This window comes from Grampus griseus (genome assembly GCF_964374135.1).
Source record: "Grampus griseus genome assembly, chromosome: 3".
NCBI classification, from domain to species: domain Eukaryota; kingdom Metazoa; phylum Chordata; class Mammalia; order Artiodactyla; family Delphinidae; genus Grampus; species Grampus griseus.
Genome location: NC_139019.1, coordinates 161,258,035 through 161,278,677, shown reverse-complemented (window position 1 = coordinate 161,278,677; position 20,643 = coordinate 161,258,035). Strand labels below are relative to the sequence as shown.

At 55.4% G+C, this 20,643-nt stretch overlaps 1 protein-coding gene across 1 annotated transcript in view; it reads left to right on the top strand.

The window, feature by feature from the left end:
• ELL (elongation factor for RNA polymerase II) overlaps positions 1-20,643 on the top strand; it is an 81,653-nt gene continuing 61,010 nt past the window's right edge. The window contains exon 1 of the mRNA XM_082650542.1: positions 1-159. Coding sequence (XP_082506668.1) covers positions 25-159 — 135 coding nt within the window. The 5' untranslated portion in view covers positions 1-24. The remainder of the gene's footprint in view (positions 160-20,643) is intronic.

The following is a 20,643-nucleotide window of genomic DNA, read 5'->3' as shown; positions in this document are numbered from 1 at the left end:
GGGCGGGGGAGCGATGGTCGCAAGATGGCGGCGCTGAAGGAGGCTCGGAGCTACGGGCTGTCGTGCGGGCGAGTGAGCGACGGCAGCAAGGTGTCCGTGTTCCACGTGAAGCTCACCGACAGTGCCCTGAGGGCCTTCGAGAGCTACCGCGCCAGCCAGGTGAGCGACACGGGGCTTGGCGCGGCCGTCGGGGACGTCGGGGCGCAGGTCGGCCTCGCGCGTCCCTCTCCGTGGCGTCCTTGCCTGGGGGCTCGGGGTCCGGCGTCTGAGGTGCTGATCGCGGGTTCCTGGGCCGGTGGGGCGCGGGGTGGGCACCTGTCCGGCTCGGAGCGCGGGGAGCCTCGGCGCGGGGAGACGACCCTGGCGGGCGGCCCAGGGCGGCCAAGGGGCCCGAACTCGCGCGCCTGGTCCGGGGGACGTCTGTGTCGGCACCTGGAGGCGTCCGGGGCCTTTCCCGACTTACCCGGCACCTGGGCAGGAACTCGTTTTTTTACCTGACCAGGGGAGGGGGTGGAGGCAGCGCCGTCCGAGCACGGGAGGTGGGGGTTTGGGACTTCTCAGTCTGGCTCCTTGTAGGGTGGCTGGTAGGGATGGCTGACTGCACTCCTGGGGAGCAGCTTTAACGTCTAGGACACTGGCAGGGTGGGTCAGTGGGGCACCGCTGTCGGGGCATCTGTGGGGTCCTGTTCCGTTTGTTTATGGAGGTTGTGTCTACACTTGGGGGCCGTCTTTGATGCTTTCCAATGAGGCCTCTGGAGTTGGGTTCACTCTTGGTTCTTGTGAAGGGGAGTTTGGGCAGAACCTGACAGCTTGTCCCCAACTCCCTAGGTGAACCTGAATCACTGGACACCTTTAGAAAGTGGGAGTGTTTTGGGGAGGGAATTGCTGGCATGGTGCCTCTCCCAAGCTGGGAGCCTGTTGTGGGCACCTGGGGAGGAGCTCTGGCCACTGCACCTGGCTGCTGACTCAAACTTCTCAGGGGCCGATTTGGGCCCATCTCGGGAAGTTCGAGGCGTTTCAGTTCTGCCACCTGGTCCGGGGGGATGGGGAGAGGCTTCTTTCTACCTTCTTTCAGGCCTGACTTTGGGGCACATCTGGGGCCCGTGGTCAGAAACTGCTTCTTCCCATTTCTGTTTGTGTCATGGCGCCCTCCTGCTGTGTTGGGACAGAAGTTGCAGGTGCCCAGTGGTCAGGTCCTGAGGGGAGGTGGTTTGGGAGCCCTTTTCCTCCTTTCCTGGAAAGTGGGGGCTTCATAGTCAGTGGCTGTAGGGGGAGGGGTCTGGCATCAGGTTCAGGGAGGCCCTAACGTGTGCGTGTGTGTGCGCGCGTGTGTACTGGGGATGGGGGGGCCTCGGGCGGGTGAGGAGAGAGACTAACTAGGAAGGAATGTGGCTTTCTTCCTGCCCTGGACTTGTTCGGCACCATTAGCTAAGCTGGGAATTTCTTCCCCTGTTTTGTTCCCAGTGCCCACCCTCCCGCTCTTCTTCCCACTTTTTTGGACAATTTCCTTCCTGTCCTCGTGTCTCAGTTTCCCCTTCATAGAACCGGGATTTCATCTTTCTGGAAGAGTGAGTTCTCACCTTGTCAAAAGGGATTCCCCAAGGTGAGGCTGGGGTGCCAATGCAGGTGAGGAGGAGGGGGCACGGTGGCCAGCTTGAACCTCCCTTCCTTGTGGAATTCCAGCCGGGAGTCTTTTTCCCTGGGCAATTCTGACTTGTTCCCCTGGAAGGCAGGATTTCCTAGAAACAGCTGGGGGAGAGCTTATGCGTCATGTAAATAAGGTGAGCTTGGTAGCTGGTCACTGTGAGTTCGGAGCCCCGCCTTCCCTGCCATGCTGCCCTCCCTTGATCTAGTTGTCCGGAAGGCCTGCCTGTGCGTCCACCTCATGCTGTCACGCTGCTATTTTTAATTTAGGGTGTTGGTTACATCCCCTAAGCTGGATCTTCCTCCTGTGAGGGTGAAGGTATAACTGTAGACTCAAGTTCGTCCCATGGAGAGCCCAGCTGTGTATGTCTGTGTTGATCAGCCGGAAAGGGCTCCCTCGAAGAGCTTCTCCTTCTCAAGCTACTCGTGTTAACTTGGCTAGCTGGGCTAAATTTTGGGGGTGACTCAAACTTTCATTTTTCTCAGAGGCTGACTTGTCATTTAAGTTACTTGGCAGTTTTGTATTTAATCTTATCCAGTGGGCAATGTAGTGGACTGAAGTAAAATCAGGGCAGCTTGGGCACACTCAGTGTTCTTGGGTGGTGGGCATGGGGAAGGCGACTTGAAGAACTTGTTTGTGTGACTAGTGAAGTGTATTGGTTATTAACAAAACCTCATATGTTTGACTGTCAGTAGCGTCTAGAGTTTTCTATTCTCTAGCGCTGTGGTTATATGGTTTGCCAGTGGCAACTTGTGGGGAGGGTTTTTACTTTTACAAAATTTTTACAGTTGCCCTTGAACAACACAGGTTTGAACTGCCCGGGTCCACTTGTATGTGGATTTTTTTCACTAAACACATACTACAGTACTAGGGGACCCACGGTTGGTTGAATCTGCAGATTCGGCACTCAGGATATGGAGGGCTGACTGTGAAGTTTATAAGGGATTTTTGACTGCTCAGGGATTGGTGCCCCTAACCCCTGTGTTGTTCAAGGGGCAACTGTAATTGCAAAGAGGTTTTTACAGACTCAGATGTGGCAGGGGCCTGGAGAGGAGCATCCTTCAAAACTTTCTCTGTGGCTCCTGGGAGCCTAGCTGTTGGAGTAGCCGGAGAAGTCCCTGACAGCTTCCCTCTGCAAAGAGGTCTGGAGTCTGAGCTGCCTTTGTACAGACCTAGTGACCAGCCTGGAACATGGTGGAAGGTAAAGATGTAGTCATATGTGCAGCTGCCACCGTCCAGACTTGGGCTTCACGCAGTCTTGAGTGCATCCCAAGGCACTCCCGTGGATCTCCCTTTTCACTGTGATGGGTTACTTCCGGGAGAGAAGAGAGGGGAAGCGTAAACACAACCCATCTTTCCAAGACAGCATCATGCGCCTGTTCAGAGAAGTGTCCCTGACAGTGATTGAACGGAAGTGACCTTCCCTGGGGCACCTCCCTCGACCACCTGAGTATTTCATCATCGGATTTGGTGGGCTCTGTTGCTGAGTGATCCTCCCCTCCCCAGATTAAAAGGTCTTTGATGAAGAGTAGCATATTGTTGTTCAGGAAAAATTGAGGGCCCAGGGAGGGGCCCAAACAACCTGGGAACTGGAGCCTATCTGGGTTTGAATCTCTGAATCTCGGCTCTACCTGCGTGAGGCCTTGGGTCAGTGCCTTACCCCTCCCGGTCCAGGTTCTCCTCCTCAGAGCTATGAGGATCCCAGTGGCTGCTCTGGTTCCTTCTTCTCTTTAGGATTATGAGTGTCCCAGTACCTGACCCCTCCCAGCTCCAGATCCTTCTCTCCGGACTCAGGGCCCTGCCCTCTCTGAGCTCTGGCTCCTCCTCTCAGGGCTGTTGGGATTCCTTTGGCACACGTGCGGCCCTCAGTGCAGCCCTGACCCCTCCCAGGTTCTCAGCACTTGGTGTCGGTACTCAGGGCTGGTTCCCACCTGGAGGTTTGAGCAGAGACTATAGGAGAGCCTGGGCTCCTACATTTTCCCAAATCTGATTGAGCGCCTGCTCTGTACAGGGACACTGCTCAGGGGCTGGACATTTATAAGTGACCAAATGAGTCCCCAGTCGAGCTGGCATTCTAGAGGCAGGAGACAGATGATGAACAGGGTGGCACAGAAATCAGCATGAAGAGCTTGTCAGCAGTCATTGTCAGGAAGGAAATAAAATGGGGCGATGTGAAAGGGCGCTGCCTAGGAGATGCCAGAGCTGAGGTCTGCTGGGCGAGGGGTCCCCTGGGGGGAAGGGGTGTGAGTTCCAGGCATGGCACATGCATAGGCCTTGAGACATGAGGGGCTGGGGAGGGTGTTTGGACAGGGGGCAAGGCCCAGGTAAAGACGTGGAGGCAGCTGCAGGGCTCTGTCCTGGGACGGGCTTAGGAAGAGGAGGTCTGCAACAATACTCTGTGACTGTTCTGACCCACGCTGGGGGCTGCTTGCCTGCTGCTAAGTGGCTAGCTGCGTGGGTGTCAGCCTGGCCACCGGTGGCAGGAGGAGCCTTAATTTAGCCTCTACTCCCCTCCCACTGTGAGGCCCCAGGAGGTGGGTTTGTCTCTCCTTCCTGGGGGGCTGCCCCACTCGGCCCTAACTAGGTCGCTTCTTGTCTGTTTTTCATATGAGCTGTCTTTATTTTTTTAATTTTTTTGGCTGCGTTGGGTCTTCGTTGCTCCACACAGGCTTTCTCTAGTTGTGGCGAGCAGAGCCTGCTCTTCGTTGGCGGTGCACGGGCTTCTCATTGCGGTGGCTTCTCTTGTTGTGGAGCACGGTCTCTAGAGCGCAGGCTCAGTAGTTGTGGCGCATGGGCTTAGTTGCTCCGCGGCATGTGGGATCTTCCCGGACCAGGGCTCGAACCTATGTCCCCTGCACTGGCAGGCGATTCTTAACCACTGCGCCACCAGGGAAGTCCCCGAGCTGTCTTCAGGAATAGCTAAATTCGCTGCCCCTCTTGGCCTCTGGCCAGGCCCCTGTAAGCCCTTTGTCCAGGCATGTGTCACCTTCTTGACAGTTTTGGCAGGAAGGCTAGCTTATCGTTCCCACTGTTCATTGGGGGCAGTTGAGGCTCTGAGGGGCAGCGTTGCCTGCCTGAGGTCATGCTGACTGTCCTCACCGGCCCAGGCTGCCTCTCCAGTTGGGCGGGAGTTTGAGCCACAGCTATGAAAGGGAGTCCCACTGTGGTCTCAAGTCCTCATGACATGCCAGCATCCCTGGGTCCCGAGAACATTGGTGACATGAGTGGCCATGCAAATTCCTGAAGTCGCCAGCTTTGACTGTCCCGTGCCCTCTCCCCTGAGAAAGCTTGCAGGTGATAACCAGTGCCTGTGGATTGTGCCCTGCATGCCAGTGCTGGCCTGAGCTGTACATGTTACTTCATCTTGTCCCCTGGCTGTCAGCCCTGTGGTGGGGAGCGGTTCTCAATTCTCAGGTGAGGAAACAGGTAAAGACTCTGGGAGGCCGAGTCACCAGAAGGAGTCTCCCAGCTGGGATGGGGCTGAGAACCGGGCATCTGGCTGGAATGCAGTATGTGTGGCCTTGAGCTTTGCCTTCTCTGAAGGGTGGTGGCCGAGTGGACTGGGCTGGCCCATTGGTGTCAGGAGCATGACGTAGGGGTTCGGTTTGCATGTGTGTTTCAAGGTGGGCACTCAGTAGGTCTGGGTGGGGTGAGTCCCTCCCAGAGGCGCATGTCTCATAGGTACTGAGGGAAGGCGAGCAACCTGGGGTATGGAGTGAGTGCTGGTCATTTCTGCAGATGGCCTATGAGGCTGTGTGAGGGGCCAAGCCCCGCATCTGCCACTGTGACCCTTGACTAGGCTTCCGGCAGCCATTCACCATGGTGACTGTGTGTAAACAGCCGGTGGCTCTCGGAAACCCACCCTCTGTTGACTCATCGGCAAGGCCAGAGTTCATCACCCTTGAAGTAGTTTTGACATCACACCCGGATTGTGACATCTCTGGGGAGTCCTTGAAAAACAAGACTGTTTCTCCTGTTCCATGCATCTCTTGTCCCGGAGCAGACCCTGGTTTTGGGAAATCTGCTTCTTCATGGCAACAGCCCTGCTCAACGTGCCTGGCTGGAAATCCATCCTGTGCCTTTGGGTTTGCCTCCCCTAGGTCCTTCACTTGTAGGGCCTTGCTCCCTTGCTCTCTGCCATTATGACTTTCTCCTTGGTCTGTGACTCGCGTGGCCTGGAGGTGTCTGAGATCTCACCTCTAGCGATACGTGGCCACTCTGCAGTCACCCAGAGACCACAGGGATGCTTTCCAGAACAATCCCTGCAAACAGCCTCTGACCTGTAGTGCAGTATGTGACACAGACAGCCACCATGTACAGTTTTATCACTTTGATTTTTAATAAAGAAGCTGGTGTCCAAGTAAACCATTAAGGGGGAGATCTCCTGCTCCCACACTAAGTGGCTGCACTGGAATCTGACGCTAATTATATCCTCCTAGCTGGGTCCCTCCCTGGCCACACTGAGATGCGGCTCCTGGCTGAGTCACCAGGTCAAAGGGGTGCGTTGGTGACTCGCCACAACCCTTCCAGAGGGGAGGGGGCCTCACATGTCTGTGAAGTTTGTGGGGTCACCGAACTCCTGTTTAAAAGGGACACATGTCAAAAGTTTCTTTCTTTTTACCACAAAAGCTGTAGAGTTCAGTGAGGAACACTAGCAATTCCCTGTTCCATGGGCTGTTGTTGGCACCTCAGCACCTTCCTCTGTCTTGCATCCAGAGGAAGTGGACATCATAGTGGTGTCCTCATATAATCTTAGGTCTCGATTCTTTTTTATCGCAGTGCTAAACTTTGTTTTTTAGTGGCTTTAGTCCTAGTCTGCTGTCCGGTACTGAGGGCTGTGCAGAGATGCTGAATTGCAGTGAGAGGCATCCCTGGTGTACCTGTGCATTTGCGAGTGGAGCTGGAGGTTGCAGGTGCTGAACGGTGCAACTATTGTTATGTTGAAATTGAGGCCCAGGAGGGATATGGTCTGGTTTGTGGTGTTGGATGCTCAGGGAGGTCAGGCCTAGAGGTGGGGAGGCTGGGGGTGGAGACTTTGATGGCCTGAGCTGGGGTCCACTGGGGTCGGGCAAGGGGACAGATGTAGAAGTATTTGGGCTGCCACCTGAACCTGGTTGGGGGAGGTGGACATTTCTAACCTTTCCTGATTCTGGCCATAGGGCAGAAGTGTCTTTGCACACTCGGCTTACTGTCATGCCTGAGCTGGGTTTGTGAGAGTCGGGTTATGCAGGGCTTGATGAGACGCTAATGGTCACCTCTGGAGTGACGCTTGGCTGGAGGAAAGGCGACTGTGGCTGATCAGAGAGCTGCTGCAGGTCTGTGGTGGGTGAACAGCATCAGCATCATCGTCATTGATGTGGGGCGAGGTGGAAGACGTGCGTGTGCAGCCGTGGTGATGCTGCTTTAGGGCCCGTGTCTTTCTGGGTTGCTAACTTTGTCTCAGGGTGTGGATGTCATGAGTTTCTTGCCAGTGTCCTAACCAGTGCAATTTGAAGGCGGTTTAGAACGGATGTGGTGGCCTTGGAAGCCAGCAGCCTTTCTTTTTCTGGTTCTTGGATTGTGTTCGTTGCTCAAGGGCAGTTGGATAGCAGGTTTCCTTTATTGTGCTGGCATTGACCAGTTTCTGGACAGTGGGTGTTCTGGACACTGGGGGAGCCAAGGCTGGGCCTGGACGTAGGGGCTGCACCCTGAGACAGCATTTGGGTGTCAGTGTCACCCCAAGTCAGCCTCATGGGCAGGCGAGCAGGTGGGCTACGCCGTCCAAGTGCAGATAACATTGGGTCGAGGGCCCAAGGCTTGCTTAGCACTTCCCAGGGTTCCCAAGCACACTCCATAACAGGAGGTCCTGGAGAAGTTCAGCCCGCCTTGGACTGCTGTGCTTTCAAGAAATTAATGAGCCGCCGATGATCAAGGGCTGTGGTTAATGCTCCACATCATTGCTCCATCATCGGTGTTCTCCTGGTAGACGTTCAGAAAGGGAGACTGCGGCTTGGCACAGGACACCTTTCCCGAGTACGTGCCCTTGCACCTACCCTGGTTCCTAACCCAGGCTCCTCACTGTTTGCCTTGCTGCCCCTGTGTCTGTCTTAGATACTAAGGGAGGGTGTCCTAACAAGGGAGTGCCTCCCTCAAAGGATGCTACACGTTGGGGTCAGGTAACCTGGCTCCAGCCAGGTCCTGCTGACAGCCTGGGGGCCCCGGGCTGCTGGCTCCCTCCCAAGCCTCAGCTTCCTGGGTTGAAGCAACACCTGCAGTTGTAGTGGCCTCGCAGGTCAGATGGGCGAAACATATGGATGCTGACCACTCCTGCCCCCGTGTGTGTGTGTGTGTGTGTGTGTGTGCGCGCGCGTGCGCATACTCTACAAATGATCTGAGAAAGTGAAGCCCTTCAGAATTTAAAATATCCACTTCTTTGCCTCTATCGTCAAGGATTTTTTTGTAAAGTAAAGAATGACTAGATTAAATGGATTTCCCCAGTCTTTTTTAGCCACTTTCCTGCCTGGAAGTCCACCGCACTGTGTCGGAGGGAGCTGGGCCTTGTCATGCATCCCGCTTCTTGATCCCTCGAGCGGCCTCAGTGGGCACTACTGGTGGAGCAGGCAGTGAGCAGAGGCCAGATGGAGCTGAGGAGGGACAGGAGGTCGTGCCGGGGTTTCTGGAGACGTGTCCGGCTGGGCCTGGGGATGACTGCTGAGCCCACTGGGTTTGTGGCTGCTGCCGGCAGAGTGTGAGGAATCAGCCCCAGAGCCCAGGATATGGTGGCTCCATCTTTGCCTTCAGGTTGTGCTCAAGCTTGTGAGTACTGGGGAGTCACACAAGGGCAGTCTCGAGGGGCCAAACTCCCTCTCCATTCGAGAATGCTGTTCCCTAGGTATGTGAGGAGGGGTTCCTGGCCCTTCCATCATCCAGCTTGGCTGAGTGTGGCCCTGGCAAAGGTGTGCAAAGGCCGAGTAACGAGGGGCCACCCTGTCCGCCTCTGCCCTTTCCTGGGCCCCTCGGCTTCTTTTTGGACAGGAGTGGCAGGACACGGGCATGAGAGGCCTGAGGAGTCCCTGGCCTACCTCTCTTCCCATCTGGATGTATGCCTGTGGCCTTCGTGTCCTGTTGATTAGACTGACTGACTTGGTCTCACCCTGCAGTCCCCACATCCCTATGGGGGAGGCCAGCTGAGGGCATGGTGATGATGGCTGCCAGGTGGGAGAAATGCAGCGGCGATGGGGAGGGAGGTGCCCTTGGGAAGCAGGGCAAGTGAAACCATCCAGGAAAGGCCTAGAATGTCAGCGTGAGATCTGAGAGAGCGGCTGAAGGAGGGAGGCTGGTAGGGAGGCTGGGAGGGTGGAGCAGCCAGAGGAAGTTGGGGCTAAGGAGTGCCTGAGCCGGAAGTTGGGGTTAATTTCGTCATCCAGGGAAGCCCTGAGTGAGTAACTGTGACTCCTCTGCTTTGTGTGGGTGTAGACGGCTGCAGCCCCTTCCTGGGGGCTCCCTGTGGAAGGCTCGACCCCATGGCTGATTTCACTCTATGCATGAACATTTTCCCTTGGGGGCTTCCTCCTGTGACAGGCAGGACTGGGGGCAGGGTTGTGGTCAGGAGGCCTTGGGAGTGCTAAGACCAGTCAACCCCAGTCTTTACCTGGGATCTCTCAGAGCCTTTTCTAAAAAAATTTTTCATTATTGTTATTTTTTATTTTTATTTTTTATGCGGTACGCAGGCCTCTCACTGTTGTGGCCTCTCCTGTTGCGGAGCACAGGCTCCGGATGCGCAGGCTCAGCGGCCACGGCTCACGGGCACAGCCGCTCTGCGGCATGTGGGATCTTCCCGGACCGGGGCACGAACCTGTGTCCCCTGCATCGGCAGACGGACTCTCAACCACTGCGCCACCAGGGAAGCCCTATTGTTATTTTTTATCTTTTTTTTTTAAGAGTGAAACCATATATAGCTGAGACCACTCCTATTTATTTATATCTGTGTTGGGTCTTTGTTGCTGCACACGGGCTTTCTCTAGTTGCGTGGAGCGGGGGCTACTCTTGTTGTGGTGCGCGGGCTTCTCATTGCAGTGTCTTCTCTTGTTGCAGAGCACGGGCTCCAGGCGCGTGGGCTTCAGTAGTTGTGGCACATGGGCTCAGTAGTTGTGGCTTGAGGGCTCTAGAGCGCAGTCTCAGTAGTTGTGGCCCACGAGCTTAGTTGCTCAGCGGCACGTGGGATCTTCCTGGACCAGGGCTCAAACTCGTGTCCCCTGCATTGGCAGGCGGATTCTTAACTGCTGCACCACCAGGGAAGTCCTGTTATTTTTTATCTTTAATTGTAAAATTCACATAACATACATTTGCCATCTTAACCATTGTTAAGTGCACAGTTCAGTGGCATCAAGTATATATATTCACATTGCTGTGCAGCCATCACCACCATCCATCTCCAGAACTTGTTCATCTTCGCAAACTGAACCTCTGTCCCCGTTAAAAACTAACTGCCCGTTCCCCTCCCCCAGCCTCTGGCAACCACAATTCTGTTTTCCGTCTCTATGAATTTGATGGCTCTAGGGACCTCTTAAAAGTGGAATTGTACAGTATTTGTCCTTTTGTGACTGGCTTATTTCACTTAGCATAATGACCTCAAGGTTTGTCCATGGTGTAGTATGTGTCAGTATTTTCTTCCATTTTAGGGCTGAATAATTTTCCATCGTTTTGATCTACCACTTTTTGCTTATCCATCCATCTGTCAGTGGACATTTGGGTTGTTTCCACCTCTTGGCTGCTGTGAATGATGCTGCTGTGAACATAGGTGAACAGTTGTCTGAGTCCCAGCTTGCAGTTCCTTTGGATATACACCCAGAAGTGGGATTGCTGGATCATGTGGATCATATTCTATGTTTAACTTCTTTTTTTCTTTTTTTTAAAATAAATTTATTTATTTACTTATTTATTTTTGGCTGCTTTGGGTCTTCGTTGCTGTGTGCAGGCTTTCTCTAGTTGCGGCCAGCTGGGGCTACTGTTCGTTGCAGTGCGTGGGCTTCTCATTGCAGTGGCTTCTCTTGTTGCGGAGCACGGGCTCTAGGTGCACGGGCTGCAGTAGTTGTGGTGCCAGGGCTCAGTAGTTGTGGTGCATGGGCTTAGTTGCTCCGTGGCATGTGGGATCTTCCCAGACCAGGGCTCGAACCCATGTCCCCTGCATTGGCAGGCGGATTCTGAACCACTGCGCCACCAGGGAAGTCCTATGTTTAACTTCTTGAGGAACTTCCATACTGTTTTCCATAGCGGCTACACCATTTTGCATTCCCACCAACAGTGCACAAGGGTTTCAGTTTCTTGACATCCTCACCAACACTTGTTATTTTCTCCTTTTTTTTTTTTTTTTTTTTTTTTTTTTGATACGCGGGCCTCTCACTGTTGTGGCCTCTCCTGTTGTGGAGCACAGGCTCCGGACACGCAGGCTCAGCGGCCATGGCTCACGGGCCCAGCCGCTCTGCGGCATGTGGGATCTTCCCGGACCGGGGCACGAACCTGCGTCCCCTGCATCGGCAGGCGGACTCTCAACCACTGCGCCACCAGGGAAGCCCTATTTTCTCCTTTTTTGATAGTAACCATCCTGACGGGTGAGAGGTGATCTTGGAGCCTTTAAAATGTACTAAGATGTTTGTGACTCTCTGGTGAGAGTTAAGGTCTGAAGGCCCTCTGGCACTTGTTGGACCATTGATAGGCTCAGGAGTTCCCTGTGAAGGTGACAGAGAACCTGACCCCAGCAGAACGGAGGCATGTTGGTACCCACACTTGAGGTGGGCTTGGGCTGGCTTCAGGTCCTGCCTGAGGGAAGATTTTGAGAGGGTCACCCCTGGGAGCAGATGACAGGAAGGGCAGGGAGAGCAGGTGTGGCCCCACCCTGAATGAGAAGCTGTGGTCAAGTGGAGATGACAGTGACAAGGGGAGGATAACAGTAATGAGTTGAGATAGCAGTGACGGTGTAGGAGCCTGGGCCCAGTCAGGACCCGGGTCTCTAAGTTGGGAGAGTTAGTATGTACCTTGGGTGGTCTGGAGAACTTGTGGGGGGGGCAAGCAGTGGGGGCTGAGGGCCAGGGAAGGGTGGGAGTGTGTGTGACATGGGGTCAGCTCAAGTAGCTCAGCTCTCTGCCACGCTCACCACTTCCTGCCCTTCCAAAGGCAAGACTTCTGTGCTCCCCACTCCCCCTAAAACCAAAGAGAGGCCCTGAGGTCATGTGACAGGGAGGGTCTGGGCTCCTCCCTGTGGGCACCTGAGGCTGCTGGGCCCTACCCTAGTCATGAGCTCTGATGTGGCAGAATCTACTCGACTTTTGTGAGTTTAGCAGTTTGTGTCCCATGTTGAATCACAAGGGGACTGTTTCGGAAATGGGCTTTCTTCCAGGTGGGAAGCGGCTTGGAGACCCCAAAGGTCAGGCACTGCCCTTTGTGGGGCACTGGGCAGGTACAGGCTGAGCTTCAGCCTTCAAGACCTCCAGTACCGTTGACCCCGCTCCTGCCCTTGACCTGGCCTCAGGGCCTGAGGGGGAGGAGGAGCAGTGTTTTTTTCTGGACCCAGTGGGCAGATGCAGCCCGCTTGCCCTCGGGGGGGGGGGACTTCAGCAGGTGGGCTCCCTGTGCAGTCCTGCTTCTGCCTCCAGTTCTCTTGCATGGTGTGTGTGCGTGCGTGTGCGCGCACAACGTGCACCCTGGCCCCCATGCTTTTGGTTCCCTCCATCCAGGGGAGGCTGATCTGAGAGGGCCCGAGGGCCCTGGTTGGGGTGACCACCCTGTTATGCTGCCCTGGGGTCAGGGTGACCTTGCCTTCTCTTACTACCCTGAAGAGAGTAAGTGGGCCAGGAGGTTCCTTTTTCCTTTTAAAGTTTTATTTATTTATGTGTTTATGTATTTATGTATTTATTTAGGCTGCACCAGGTCTTAGTTGCAGCATGTTTTAGTTGCGGCATGCAGGATCTTTTTTTTTTTTTTGGCTGTGTTAGGTCATCGTTACTGTGCACGGGCTTTCTCCAGTTGTGGTGAGCGGGGGCTACTCTTCGTTGAGGTGCGCAGGCTTCTCATTATGGTGGCTTCTCTTGTTGCGGAACACGGGCTCTAGGCGTGCAGGCTTCAGTAGTTGTGGCACCCGGGCTCAGTAGTTGTGGCTCGTGGGGCTCTAGAGTGAAGGCTCAGTAGTTGTGGCGCATGGGCTTAGTTGCTCCGTGGCATGTGGGATCTTCCCGGACCAGGGCTCAAACCCGTGTCTCCTGCATTGGCAGGCAGATTCTTAACCACTGCGCCACCAGGGAAGCCCATGCAGGATCTTTTTTGTTTTTAGTTGTGGCATGTGGGCTTCTTAGTTGCGGCACGTGGGATCTAGTTCCCTGACCAGGGATGGAACCTGAGTCCCCTGCATTGGGAGTGCAGTCTTTTTGGGGAAATTCAGCTTCCTGCTGTGGACCTTGTGGTTCTCCCCACATCTGGAGGGAGTGATTTAACGGTCCCGGTGCAACATTTCCAACAAGGGGAAAACCCACTGAATTGAGTCAGGACAGCCTAGCTCACAGGGGCTAGAGTGGGGGCAAGCTCAGCTTGGCCTCGCCCTTGATGGTGGGTCCCTCCCTGCCACATTTTCAAGGTCCTGACAGTGAGCCAGTGCCACATCGCCCTTCTGACTGCTCCCTTTACCTGTGGGATTAGTGGTGGAACTGATGGGCCCTCTTTTTGGCCCTGAAGAATCTGAGGTCTCTTGGGCCCAGTGTTGCTGCTGTAGCTGTTGGCCCCCAAGACCAAGGCCTCGGTAGTTTGCCACCATGTTAGGTGAACAGAATCGGATAAGGATGCTGATGAAGTGCACTGTTATGGCATGTTCCTTTTTTCAGTGTCAGCCTTAGAATCTAAAATGAGGGCCAAATCTGGCCCCCACCTGTGTTTGTAAATAAAGTTTTATTGGGACGCAGTGGTGTTGTCTATGGCTGCTTTTGCACTGCAGCGGTGGCAGAGTTTTTGCAACAGGGACTATCTGGCCCTCAAAGCCTGAGACATTAACTCTCTGGCTCTTTACAGAAGAAGCCTGCAGTTGTTGGTCTGGAGTGTTGGGATGGGTGTGTTTAGCAGACTGTTGCTGTCCTGGGGGAAAGCTCAGGCCTCGGACCCCTGGTCCCTGGGCTGTTGCCTGCAGCCCTGTGAGCCCTGGCAGACAGCTTGCCATGGCATCTCAGGGCTAGACGGATGCTTCAGAGGGTCCTTTTTGTCCAGCCTCTTCATTTCATGGATGGGATGTCTAGAGAATGGTGGTTGGCCCACGGTCACATCAGCATAGATAAATCGAGCCTCAAACCCAAGGGTGTCCACTCTGGGACTGCCTGCCCTCCCAATTTCATTGAGACTCCGAGTGCTTCCTGCCCCTCTTGTGAGTCACTGGGTTTCCTGGGAACAGCTTTTCTCAGGCACAGTGACAGGCTTGGCACAGCTTCCAGTGGGCCTGGCCTTTTTATTTGTGACCTTCTGGTGAACTCTGGAAACATAACTGTGCAGCCTGGGTGGGAAGGGCTGTGTGCGTGTCCCTGGCCGAGCTGGGAGGGTGGGCGTCTGCCTCTGATTCGAGTCAGGCTCTGGCTGAAGTCCTCCTCGTCCCTCAGCCTCGGCTCCATGGGTGTACAGTGGGGCTGGTGTCACCTTCCGAGGGGAGATTGTGCCCAGTAAGGGGTCAGTTCCCACAGTGTTTTCGAATGTGTTTCATGACATGAGGAACAGTCAGATGACAGTGGTTTCAGATGGGTCCCTTGTGTGGAGACGACGGACAGCAGGCCTCTCCTGCTCCCCAGGAGTGAGCTGTCCTCAGGCGGGGCCCGGGGGTTGGCGTTCGGGGAACCTTTGGAGCGTTCTCAGCTCTGGACGAGTGCTACCTGTAGTTAGATTCTGACAAGTGCCATCTGTAGATGATTCTGAGTTGGACACTAGAGAAGGCCTTCTTGGGCAGGCCTCTGCCAAGGGGCCGCAGTTTCTGGGTTCTGTTCGCAGAAATGGCATGATTTTGCTGTTATCTGATGTCATTTCTCCCTTTGTAGAATCAGATGGGACTGTTGAGCTGTGGCAGGGTGGGCAGGGGGACGGTGTAGGGGGAAGTTCGAGGCAAGGGGGAGGTCCACAGGGGGATCATACTGGGGACATCCCAGGGTGGAGAGACTGCTGGGAGATGTCTGGGGCAGGGACAGGCCACAGCTAGAAGAATGTGTTCTTTCCTCCTCTGGTTGTACTATTTTTGGTATTGGATGCTCACAGATGTCTGCTGGTTCCAGCAAAGTATGCTCAGCTCACAGTGGATCTGGCTAGTGGGATGAGGACAACCAGCCCTAGTCGCCTATGTCCAGCTTGTCTCCAGCCTGCTCTGGGGAGCGCACCAGGCCCATGCTTGCTCCCTTACCTGTGCACAGCGTCCCACTAGTCGAGAGCCTTGTTTGTAGAGCCACATGACATGGTGATCCGTGCCAGCTTGCCCTGACAGGAAGCGGAGCTGTGTTAAGAAGGATTCTGAGGTGGTGTTTGGCCTGGAGTGTAGGATTAATGGTATGTGGCCCCTGGCCCTCCCTGGTCTTAGCCCTGCCATCTAGCATCTCTGTGGGGAGGGTCCCTTCTTGTTATTGAGCAGGTGAGGTTAGTGACCCCCCCAGGTGAGCCTGGGCTGTGAGAGTGGGGCCAGCGAATGGGGCCTGCCAGTGCCTGGGTATGCGGGGCTTGGCTCACAGGCTGTCAGTGGAAGGTGGACTGATGCCATGCTACAAATGCACAAAGCTTTGGACCTGTTTTTCCCCAGGGGTTGAAGGTGACTCTCCAGGGTCTGTGCCCCAGAGCCGTGGCTCTGATTGCACTTTGTCCTGGGTCTTCACACAGCTCCTGCCACCTGCCTCTCTTCCTCCTGGTTTTGGTCTCTCATGTAAGAATTCACTGAGGCCTGGATGCTTTCGTGTGACAGGAATTGCCAAGTGAGTGATCTGCTGGGCACAGTTCAGCTTTGGTGAGTGGCTGGTCTGAGCAGACGTGGCTTCTGCCTCCGTGCCCTCTTCTTGGAGCTCCTGGTGCTGTTCCCGGGGCTCAGCCATTCAAGAGCGAGCACACAGAGTGGGTGTCCCCCTGCTGTTGCTTAGCTCAGGGGGCGGGCGAACTTGGAGGTGTTGAAGCAGGTCACTGGAGGACGCAGGGCCCAGGCCTGGGACAGTGAAGCAGGATACCTCGAATTGGCTGAGCTGGGGCTGGTTTTGAGCCAGCCTGCAGACCTGGGGAGGCTGCCCACTGCTCCGTGTTCATATGGGCACCCAGCAGGCCTAGGTACAGAGGTTCCGGATGTCTGAGCTCTGTACCTCAGACAGCTGAGGGCCGGGGTAGGGAGGCAGGCCGTATTGTTTCTAAACTCTCACTGGTATTGACCATGCATGGGCTGGGTGGCTGCAGAGTGCAGCGCAGGACACGGGTTGGGGAGAGGGGACTGGCTGGACAGTGGCACCACTCTCTGGACCTCATTTTACCCCCCCGCGGGATGGGGGTCATGTTGTGGGGTCTGTGCCTTCCTTCCATGCTGCAGCCCTAGCTGTCTAGCAGAAGAGTCAAGGCCTGAGGTGTCTCTGAAAGGTAGGCATTTGCTCCTCTGTTGGAGCCATAGGCCAGGAATCTCCTGGGTGCAGGCATCATAGACCTCAGGCTAGCTGGCTCCTCTGTTGCTCAAGGTTACAGGGTCTTTGCGGGCCCTCAGAGCCTGTCGACTGGACAGGTTGGTGGCCGGACTCGGTGGTGGCTGTACAGGGCTTAGCAGAGTGGGCATGTTCCATTGTAAATAGCATTTCCCATGACAGCCCTTAGAGCACATTAGAGATGGTGAGCGGGGACACAGTTCATGCACAGACGCTGCCGGGCCTTAGGCAGGATGCAGGCTGGGGAGCTCTGTTTGTTTAAAGTTGGGTCTTGTGTTCTTTGTTGTTACTTATTAAGCCATTGATTAACCTTGTGGGTGGTACCAAGCTGGCCTTAGGCCTGGCAGGTGGGGTCTGAGCTCTGCAAGCTGGCCAATTCTGGACGGAAGAGCATTGTTGCTTTGAAAACCGGGTGCTGGGATTGAGGATTCTGGAGCCTGTAGTTGCTTCCCCTTCTGGCCCAGTCATAGATGAACGTGACTGAAATCAGATGTGCACAGCAGTTTCACATAGGCGGCCAGGAGGAATCCTGAAGTCTGCGGAAAATTTAGGGGAAATTTAGAACAGTGATCCCCACGTCATCATTTTCACTCAGGATGTGCATTGAGATTTTGGTAACTCAGAGAGTCACAGGACTGCATTTGAAAAACAGAACAGGAGTGGCGTCAGTCAGCCCACGCGGGCAGATCCCTCAACAGGGTGGCTGGCCTCCTGCCTCTCTTCAGTCCCCTGCACCGTCCCAGCCTGTCTGCATGGTGGCCAAACACCCATTGCCCAGGGCCTGAAATGAAATAGTGTGTGTGTGTGTCCTCTGCACACTGCAGCTACTTGGTGAGTCCTCCCCAGGCTCTGAGGCCCAAGCGAGGCCCTGGCCGCAGGGAGTAAGCAAGTGGGATGCTACATGTGGGGTCCTGGTCAGCCCCAGGCATCTGGCCCAGAGCACCTGTCCTTAGGTGGACAGGCCGGGCTGCAGCCAGGCCCCAGGTGTGACATCCCAGTTTTGGAGTGCCTGGCCCTGTGCCGAGCGTTGTGGGTCCTGAGTGAAGAGCGACAGTCCCGTGGGCTCTAATTCCACCTACAGGTCAGGAGGGCTTGCTGGAGATGGAACATTTGCTGGAACCTGTTGGAAAAGTGGAATTCCTGGGGCCAGAGCCGGTGGTGGGGAAGAGCCTACACCCCAGGAGGCCCGGGAGGCTGTGCTGAGGAAGAAGCCCGGCCCTCTCCCAAGAGTGCCGAGATCAGACAAACAGGTCAGAGTGCTGGGGAGGGTGGCCAGCACACGGCACCGCAGGGCACAAGCTTCAGGAAACAGCGTGTGTGCCTGTGCCTCAAACACTTTTCCTCTAGGTCTCTATGGGCCTCTCCCTCCCCCACCTTTGTAGTCTCTGCTCAGAGGGCTCCTCCGTGTGTCCCCGGCACTCAGCGTGTCCCCTGAGGTGTGAGTGCTCCTGTCCCAGCGTCTGGAGCCACATCGGCACTCTGTAGCAGCAGGGTGAACCATACCATATGAACATGTGGTGGGACCGTGGCCAGGAGGGGTGCAGGCCCCGTGTGATTGCCTTGTCCAGCTCACTCTGCCCAGTCTGTTCTGTCACTCCAAGGGCCAGCATCCTGCTCCAGATTCAGGATGCCGTCAGCTCAGCTCCCTCAGCAGACCCCTGCCCTGGAGGCCGTGACTGTTCTCAGTGGGGGGACTCTCCTCAGTCACATGTGTCTGATTCTCTCCCTTCCTCATTCTCCAGCTCTGCCAGATTCCTTTTCCAAATATAAAAGCTCTGCCACCTCCTTCTCACCAGCTTTATCCCAGTTCTCACCCCAGGGTGGTGGTATTCCCTCCCAGAGCACCATAAAATCCCCTCTGGAGTTGCTTGGGGCAGCAGCGCAGGCCCCAGGGTGGACAGTGCCGCCAGAGGGCCAGCGGTTCACAACACCTCCTCTGCGGCGGGTCTGGGCCTGGTGTGTTATGCTAATTTTAACGTTTTTCTTTTTGAGCGGGGTTCCCTTTTTACCAAGTAAAACCAGCTTAAAATGCCACTTTATAAAGCAGGTGACAGGGGTGACTCTGGTGGGGGCCGGGGAGTCCTACTGGGTGGCCCATGCCATGGGGGTTGGGCCCCAGCTCTGCCCAGGAACCCTTGGTGAGATTCTGGCCTCATCCTGGGCAGTGTCCTCCCACTCCCAGGGCTTTCCAAGCCTCCACAGCCTGCCTGGGTTGGGGGCACCCCAGATGGCAGCATTGGGGCATTTGCTTGGAGCCCCGTATTGTTACCAGTGACCAGGCTCCTTCCTGGGCATTGGCAAACCTTGCTAGGCTGCTGAATGCTTTCCTCAGGTAGGGGCTTTTGGATTCTGCATTTATGGGCCCAGAACTTCTTCCCTAAGTTGGCTCAGAGGCAAAAAGAAAGAGGAAGGTCATTGAGTTTCCTCGCAGAACCCTGACCACGCTGCACGCGCACGTTCCTGCTTCTCTGTCCTGGAGATCTGGCATGCGGCCGCTGGTGTCGCTGCTGTTTGTCTTCCTTCATGGATAGGGTTTGGGAATCCCAAAAAGCCGCTGTTTGGGGTCCTGGAATGTCCTTGGTGGGGATATTTGACCTTTTGACTCTAAAGGTTTCCTCCTAATTTGGCTGGTTGGAGGATTTTCTGTGGTGGTGTGGTTCCCATTTGCAGAACTGACAAAGGCCAGCTCACCCTGGGTTCTGGCTGCCCCAGCGGTCTGCAGCACCGCTGTCGCCAGTGCCTCCACCTGGAGCAGTTGGTGCAGGCCTGCACCCCTCCCTCCCTAGGGGTCTGTGCCCCTTGCCACCCTCACCTGGGATGCCCTCTGTCCCCTCCTGACTCACTCCTGTCACACCCACGACTCACGGAAAGCACTCTGTCAGCATAGATAGCTCTGTGGTCATGGCTCCCGGAAGCCTCCCTGCACCCACAGACACGGGGCCTGCCGTGTGTTCTTGTGCCGTCACCCCAGGGTCGCCGTGTCTCTTCTCTGGGTCCACTGCTTTCCTGGAGCCCTCATTCATCTCTGGCTGGGAGTGTGGGTCCTTAACGGGATATCCAGCCACAGTGATAGGGGCCACTCCTGTCCTACAGAGCTCTGGGACATTTGGTGGCCTAACGTGGAGTTTCTGCCACCTGTTACAAACCCCTCATTTGTAACAGCTGGGTGGTGTTGCCACTCACTGCTGCTGGGGGCCACCTGTGGGCGGCGATGTGCGATTCACAGGGCTCCCGGGGACCCCGCTGCCCAGGCCCCAGCATTCTCTCCTTGACAGCCAAAGGCCTTTCTTTGAAAGTCTCCTCGGGAATTCCCTGGCAGTCCAGTGGTTAGGACTCCTCGCTCTCACTGCCTAGGATCCGGGTTTGATCCCTGGTCGGGGAAATAAGATCCCACAAGCTGTGCAGCACGGCCAAAAAGAAAAAAGGTCTCCTTTTTAGTGTCTGTGCTCTTGCTGCCTCCCCTCCTTCCTGCCCACCAAGAAGCACACTCCTGGAGTCCAGAATGCTCCCCAAGGACGGAGTGTGCATGAGAGGGCCTGGCACACACCAGGCCTTTGCTGTGAGCCTGTGAATTTGATTGGGCCTTCTCTTTCTGGATCAGTGGTTTCTGACTTTGTTTTGCTCTTACATGGTGCAGCCAGCTCTTAGGCACCAGCCAGGTGTGTCAGACAGACCAGTGGGAAGTGCCTCACTCCCACAGAGCACACCCTGCTGAATGCTGAGGCCCCTCAGGTCCTGCCCCGTGACTCCAGTGCAGCCTCATCTGCTCCCGTGAGCAACTGGCACCTGGCTCAAGATACTTGGCCAGCCCGACCACAGACTCGAGGGAGGGGCAGGATCTGCTGTCCTGTGGGTTGTGCCTTGTTCCCCACTACCCCCAGCAGCTGACCTTTCGTGCCACCTCTGCGAGCGTGTCCCAGGACGTTTCCCACTTCTTTGTGCATACCAGATTGTCTTATTCTTCCTAATTTTGTGGTAGTGCTGGGCAAAAATGGTATCTCTCATTTGTGTTTTCTTGGTGGCATCTCATATATTTTAGCCACTTGTACTGTTCTCAGTCTGTGCCACTCGTCGCCTTTTCCTCTTGGTGTGTGTGTGTCTTTGAATGGGGTTCACTCCCGCGCCAGTTAACCCCCTCAGCTCTCTCACTGGGTGCCACCTGAATGCTGTCTGCTCTCCAGAACGGCATTGCGGCGTGGTCATTTCTTCTCCCAGGTGTGACCCACCACACACTTTTTTTAAAAAAATAAATTTATTCATTTATTTATTTATTTTTGGTTTTGTTGGGTCTTCATTGCTGCGCGTGGGCTTTCTCTAGTTGCGAGCGGGGGCTACTCTTCATGG